Source organism: Amphibalanus amphitrite, unplaced genomic scaffold (assembly GCF_019059575.1).
Source record: "Amphibalanus amphitrite isolate SeventyFive unplaced genomic scaffold, NRLGWU_Aamphi_draft 000654F_arrow, whole genome shotgun sequence".
Classification (NCBI taxonomy): domain Eukaryota; kingdom Metazoa; phylum Arthropoda; class Thecostraca; order Balanomorpha; family Balanidae; genus Amphibalanus; species Amphibalanus amphitrite.
In genome coordinates, this window is record NW_024882148.1 from 10,201 (window position 1) to 17,573 (window position 7,373).

Sequence of the window (7,373 nt, forward strand, 5' to 3'; positions counted from 1 at the left end):
CACACTTACGCAAGCACACGACTTACGCAGTGGACATCTGCAGAAGAGTGAGAAATTAGCCAGAATATAACTGACTAAGGAAAATAGGCGTATTTCCAATCAGGGCTGCGGAGTCGGAGTCGGAGTCGGAGTCGGAGTCGGTCGGAGTCGACAGTTGTGACCGGAGTCGGAGTCGGAGTCGGAGTCGATTTTAGAAACCCGAGCCGGAGTCGGAGTCGGAGTCACCGAAAATCTGTCGACTCCGCATCCCTGCTAGGTCTGCGGAGTCGGAGTCGGGAGTTGGAGTCGGTCGGAGTCGACAATTCTGCCCGGAGTCGGAGTCGGAGTCGGAGCTAGTTTTTGAAAGCCGGAGTCGGAGTCGGAGTCGGAGTCGCCGAAAATCCATCGACTCCGCAGCCCTGTTTCCAATTGAGCTGGGGCGGAGAGGGGGAGGGGACGTATGGTCAGCTATGCCAACAATTCATTTTCGTTATGCAGCTGTGTAAAAGGGCGTCCGTTTTTTGGGTGAGACCTTCCCCATTGGCCATTTCCAAGCTAAATCGTGGTGGAGAGTCTGGAGACCTCAGCCTCGGTAGTCGGTACCCTGCGCGCTGCGCCACCTTGCGAAACATAAAGCAGCAGTCCTGACCTCTACAGGCACTACTTTTCATGAAAGCGCGGATGTGTTCGCGCTTATGCGAAGAAAATTCTTCCGAGTATGGTTGATAATGAGATTAATTGTTGTCGTTTATTTATTAATTCATTGGCAAAAGTACCCTAATAAATCGGAAAAATAGCTTAAACTGTATCGTATTTCCTTGGAAAAAAAATGACGAACTCATCCTAAGACATCCAGATTATTGGATGCGTTCGTCAGTTGTAAGTAGTTCAAGTTTTTGGAAAAGTTTGCTTGTGGAAAATCATAATATTTCAAAGATATGCCTATTTTCTAATTATTCATGCATTTACCTACATTGAAAAATGATTGTAAAGCAAAAGTGCAATAGATTATTGTCAATTTATTTTCTCAAATCACGACTTACGAACGCACAAAACTCCAGCTTTTAATTTAGTGCGTGTGCGAATTGCGGTCAAGACAAAAGATTTAAACTGTCTATATTCCTCTTAAAACAATGAAGGATGAATGAGGAAAACGCTGTTTTGAACAATTGTAAATTTATTTTTTCTCAATTAAGCAAAAGTACAAAATTTTCAACTATTATTACATTTGCTCTCACAAAACCCATCACTTTTAAGCATGACGTCATGTCAGCCAAACTTACTAGCGCCATCTCTGGAGAGCATCTTTCGAAACCTCCAGACGATAGAGAGAGCCTCACTTTTGGTTTGGCTTTGACCAAGGCTGGTCAAAACTGAAACGAGGAACAGCCACTTTTTATTAACTTCCCAATAAACTTTGATTGCGTCACAAATAAAAATAAAAGTTACATTTCTGAGTATTTTTGGACAAAAAGCAAGCTTTATGTGAATAAAACTTCATTTAACTATTATTTTTATTCCGAAAGTTCACTTTATACAGTTCAAAATCAATAAAAAAATGCTGAACTTTTATATCAACTTGTAGTTTTCGTGACGTCAAGCAGCTTTGGATTCGAAAATTATTATTGGAGGTTGATAATGGCTACCAAATAGAGCACTTGCCTTTATTCGCACCTTTAATTTTTCGAAAGACAATTCTCATTGCGAAATTTTTGTTTGCAGAAGTTAACTTTGACCGCTTCGGACATATCTGCAAAAAAAAATGTTTCGGAATGCGTCGGAAATCCTCCTTCACATCGAATTGAAATAATGTAACTCAGAATTTTAATGAAGTTTTTTTCTCTACGTTGAAGGGTTACTTCCGTCGTCACTTCAAGTGAAAGCTACCACATCACATGGGTGACCGCGGCGATCACGCACGATATCTCTCTTCGTGGTTCTTCTATCATTTCTCCGATTGATCTGCGGATTCTCGACTGAAGGTTTCAGCCGCCGATTGGAATTTCCACAGTTTATTTTTGGAATTCCATTTTTACTTTGGATTTCTGGTTCAAACAGTAATTGCGGCTGTTGATAGAAGGACTTGATTGAATAAGGTTAGTGCAATTAATCCATCCATAAGTTAAAACAAGGGTGCTCTATTTATTGATCATGCTCATTGTTACAGGAAAAGCTAAAAGCAGCAGGAGTCCTTACACAACATTGCAATCTTATTTGACTGATAGCTTCAGGGGGATGGCACTACTTCACTCCACCATGGGTTGAGTACTGAATAATACTGATGTCATTGGTTTTGATCCCGGTGATGTTAGTGCTGTGTTCATTCTGGAATTTCTTGCACTTGTTCCAGAATGTAGTGTTGTTCAAGAATTAGTACATGTACAGGACACCTATGCAACTACGTAAGCAAAAGAAAGAACTGTGGAGCGAATACGGTCCAATCAGCGACGTCCTCAATCATGCCAGGCTCACAAGATGCAGAAACAGGCTCACAGAGCTAACCAGGCATCTCAAAAAAGAATATGAGACCCAGCTAGTTGGGTAAATGTCAAGTTTAAGTCCTAAGAAGATTTCATTGATACATTTTTCATATTTTTACATTATTTGACATCCTGAATCCAAAAATGATACTCATATGTCTCGCAAATAAAAGAAAAAAACAATCAAACCTGACCTAACCTTACCTACTTACCTATAACCTACCAACCTACAACCTACAAACCTACCTACCTACAACCTAAAACCCACAAACCTACAACCTAACCTAACCTAAAACCTAAAATTTTTGCTGTTTCATATTCGTATCAAAAGCGCCACAGTTGTAGTTAGGACCTAAACTTGACATATACCGCTAGTTGTGCAGCTTAAGCGAAACCCAAAAGTTTTGGAGATACCCAAACTTGAGACTAAAAACCAGAAGCAGGATCAAGGAACTCTGTGACGAAAACGGGACACTAACATCTGACAACCAGGAAAAATCAGCTTTGCTGAGCAGATACTTCAGCAGCATATTCATGCCTGCTGACCAATCCTGTCCTAACTTTGACCCAGGTTTCTAGGGACCCATGCTACAAGACCTCGAAGTGTCTGCTGAGGTGGTGAAGGCGAAACTGCTCTCTCTAAACCCAAATAGTGCCCCGGGCCCGATTGCCATGCATCCATAGGTGGGCACGATCCGTTCCTCCGTTCCGGACCGCCATTACAATTTTTTAGGAACGGAGGAACAGACTCGTTACATTTTAAAAAGGGTAACGGACCAAGTAACTTCCGTTACATCGGTTGTTCGTTCCTCCGTTACACTTCATAATTTAGTCCGTTTCTTCGTTCCTCCGTTACTTTTCGTTGTCCGAGTGGGTTGATCTTTCAACATACCCACAGACATTTTAAGGGGGGGGGCACTGCCGACTTTTGGTCCCATTCTTTGCATGCAATGCACATAGGGGTAATGTTAAAATGCCAAAATCAAAGGGGCACGGTGCGCCGGTGCCCCCCCCCCCCGCCCCGTTCCGCCGCCAATGCTCTCAGATGCCAACCTGGAACGTCTAGTGTCCGTGAAGGGCAACCGGCATCTGGCCGGGGACAAGTGATGCGCATCAGTACCACCAGACGTTCCAGGGTTTAGTGTCCAATCAGTGCCCGCTGTCTTGGTAGATTTGGTGGGCATTCCGCTTTCTCGGTACTCGGTAGGTTTAGTTTGTGTCAGAATGGTCTAAAAAATGTGTGAAATTCTCAACATTGTAACCTTTATTTTATTTTGCTGTAACGGAGTAACGGACTAAAGAACTTCCGTCACATTATATGCAGAGGAACGGAGGAACGAGTAACGGAAGTCACGTTTTGAAGGAACTCAGGAACGAGTAACGAAGTTACAATTTTGGGGGAACGATGCCCACCTATGCATGCATCCTAGAGTACTTCAGGAAGCAGCTTCAGTCACTCACCTGGTTCACTCACCTGGTTGGGTTCCAACAATGTCCAGTAGGATAGAGATAGAAGAGTCAGAAGAGGAATTTAAGAACCCCTGAAGAGACGTGCCAGCTTTACAAAACTATACAAAAGACATCATGGAAAGTAGGGGGCTTGAAAGTTGCGTCCCATCTGTGAGATTGCATCAGAATTTTAACCTTCCAGGCAGGGGGGGGCAGTTTTTTGCCCCCCCCCCCCCCCCTTAGTTTTTTTTCGATATATCTCCAGAACCGCTGCGCCGATCGTCACCAAACCTTCAGTACCCTCCCGTGAATAGCTATTGCACATTGTGACCAACATTTTTTCCAAAGGCTATGATAGGTTGGCCGGTAATGACGTCGGAGTGACGTCATTTCTGCCATTTTCGACCCAAAAAAAGGTTTCGCGGGAAGAGCTGTCAGGCCTACAGCTCTAGAGATACCTACAGAAAAGGTTTCACAAATAAAAGGTGTGGAATTAACAGGGCTACAAAACTGCTTTCTCGTATTTTTTAAAATTGTTGGATTTTGACCCCCAAAAATTAACAAATAGATTTTTTTAATATAATAGCCAAAAATCCAAAAGTTTTTTTGAATTTCGAAAAACGGAATATACCTATGTCATATTACCGCCTTCTATCCACATACAAAATTTGAGATCTATATCTCTTTTTTTTGGCCAACTTATAGCGAAAAAAACTGTTCAAATTGATGACATCAAATTTTCAAACTCAATTTTTAGCCATTCTAGACCTCGTAGCACAAAACAAAGACCACCATTAGACTCCATACTTTGATCAATCACCGCTGACAGCCTTGTAACAGGTTTAATACGAAGGCACCAAAATAACTTCGTAAATGTCCCAATGGGTGCCACACTCAAAATCAGCTCCAAGTACCTCTCTAGATCCATGTATGTAAAACTCGAAAAAGTGAACCACGGTTAATCAAAGGTCAATGACCTTGATCTGATCTTCATATGACGACACCCACCATCATGCATGGGACCAACATCATTTCACATGTTCAAACGTTTACAATCACAACAAGACTGGAAATGCGCGGATAATGTGAGCCTACATACACCGAATCGCGATTCCGGCTAACCGCTAAACATGGTCTTGAGAAACAGGTCAAAGGTCATTCGGGTCAGGTTCATGAACTTTTCAGGGTATGTGTACAATTGATCAACTTCAGGATCGGACGGTTTGTTTAACCGAGGAGTCCGTTCGACCCCCCCCCCCCCGCGCGTGTCAGGGTTAACGAGCATCCCTGTTTGCGTTTGCAGCACGATGAATGTCCGCCCTGCTACGCCAGATGACCTGATGAACATGCAGCACTGCAACCTGCTGTGTCTGCCGGAGAATTACCTCATGAAGTACTACTTCTACCATGCGCTGTCGTGGCCGCAGCTCAGCTACGTGGCCGAGGATGAGAGAGGCAATATTGTGGGGTAAGTGGCCGGGTATGGTTACACCAGTGCTCGCTGAAACGGGCTGGAAACGGGGTGTGGGTGGGATGATTGGCACGGGTGTGGGCGACGGATTATGGATATTCCGGGCCGAAAGAACTACATATGCACCCTAGCTCAACGAGATCAAGAGCGATTGGGAAGATAGTGTGGTACATTAGAGGGGCTGCGTGCTTGAAGTCTAAAAACTGGAGTCTGGGAATAGCTGTGCTGTGCTGAGTCAAACCGACAGCCGAAGTGCCGTTTCCTCGGGCAGCCGTTGGGGGTCAGTCGTCGCCATCCTCTGCCCGTACCTTCCTTCAGGTACGTGCTGGCCAAGATGGAGGAGGAGACGGAGGACGATGACGACCGGCACGGCCACATCACCTCGCTGGCCGTCAAACGCTCGCACCGCCGGCTCGGCCTGGCGCAGAAACTCATGAACCAGACGGCGCGCGCTATGGTCGAGGTGTTCAACGCCAAATATGTCAGTCTGCACGTGAGGAAAAGCAACCGCGCTGCGCTGAATCTCTACAACAACACGCTAAAATTTAGGTAAGCGGGCAGGGGAGGGGATACTGTCTGCAGGCCAGCTGCATTGGCACAAAACCTTTTATGCTGCTTTATTGTATGGATCGACGTGTATGTTTCTGTGTATGGACGTTTCCTGCGTTACGGAGGCTTCTGTTGTCATGAGTTTTTGACAATGCATGAAGTATGCATGGTCGGTATCAGTTACTTCTAGTTTGATTTCTAGGCGCATTGCGTCGTTTTGCAATTGCAAATAGAAAGAGTGAATCCGACTGCGAATATCCATATTCATACTCAAATTGTTCCTCTATTTTTTACAACTTACCTACTTGTTGGTTCCATTCGATGTGTCCAACATTGTTATCTTTTTTTATTTACTGTTTCATTAATGAATAATATGAATATTTTGACACTGATGCTTTGATGATTTTCCCCTTCAGGCCTATTTGCTGACGTATAACCCACTTTACAAAGTATAAGATACCACATGTGCTTACCGTGGCACTGATGTGGCTGGTCGCTGTTTTTTTCCAGCACATCTGACATCGAGCCGAAATATTACGCGGACGGCGAGGACGCGTACGCGATGAGGCGAGACTTGGTCGAGTTCGCTCGCCAGAACGATATCGCGCCCGCCAACCCGGAGACTTTCTTCAAGAGCTCATCGGACCGGCGCCGGCACGAGGAGAAGGAATAGCGTACCGCGCCCTCTGCTCTCGGGTGGCGGGGATCGCTCAGCGGCTGTCGGCAGTGTCTGGGGCATCAGGTTGTACCTTCTGGAGTGTCCCGTGAATGTGGCATTTTTTATCGGATGGAATGAGTCTGTGCAATGATTTCGACCTAGCCAGAACCGTTGTCGTTTATCGCGGCGTGGCTCGGCGTTCCCCTGATTTCTGCAGAATCTGGTCAACTAGCACGTCCATACAGTTCACGCCACACTGCACATTGTCACTACCAAACTGAGGTTTGCGCCCGATATAAATCGTTTTTCGTCTGTCGTGTCTCTACCGAGACGAGCATCTCTCTAACGTCGCTCGGAGATTGAGAGTCGGACCACCCCAGCAATGGACTTTGTTTTGGACACGCTGTGCTTTCGTGTTTGTTGTGTCATGTGTGCTAATATATGACCGAATTTACGGACGATGCCTACGGCTGAATCGTATGACGTTCGGATGTGTCAAAATGCCGAGTAGTTTTAGATGGAAAGTGGGACTTCGATGACTCCTTTCGTTGGTATACATTAGTTTTGTTCGGTAGTCCTAGGTAGGCCGGTCTCTAACCGTTTCGAAGTGTAGGGTGAGATGATAAGACAGGGGGCAGGGCCGGGGGGGGGGGCATTGCCACTTGACTCGATTGCCGGGTGAAGCGCTGCAGCGCGTTACCGAGTCGCGAGAGCCCGTCCCGTCTGGGCCGACTTGCCAGTAGGGCGGATCACGCTGTCTTTCTAGGTAATCACTGATAAGATAAGG

The 7,373-nt window shown here is 45.4% G+C and overlaps 1 protein-coding gene across 2 annotated transcripts; it reads left to right on the forward strand.

The window, feature by feature from the left end:
* The first annotated feature begins 1,891 nt into the window (after positions 1 to 1,891).
* LOC122364056 (N-alpha-acetyltransferase daf-31-like) lies at positions 1,892 to 7,042 on the forward strand. 2 transcript variants are annotated; one of them, XM_043334102.1, is made up of 4 exons: positions 1,892 to 2,075; positions 5,212 to 5,376; positions 5,698 to 5,928; positions 6,439 to 7,042. In XM_043334102.1, the coding sequence occupies exons 2-4, from the start codon at positions 5,216 to 5,218 to the stop codon at positions 6,599 to 6,601; spliced, it is 555 nt and encodes a 184-aa protein (XP_043190037.1). In that variant the 5' UTR covers positions 1,892 to 2,075; positions 5,212 to 5,215; the 3' UTR covers positions 6,602 to 7,042. The 2 variants fall into 2 exon arrangements, with proteins under 2 accessions (XP_043190037.1, XP_043190036.1); XM_043334101.1 differs by lacking the exon at positions 1,892 to 2,075 and adding an exon at positions 2,129 to 2,381.
* Positions 7,043 to 7,373: the final 331 nt, after the last annotated feature.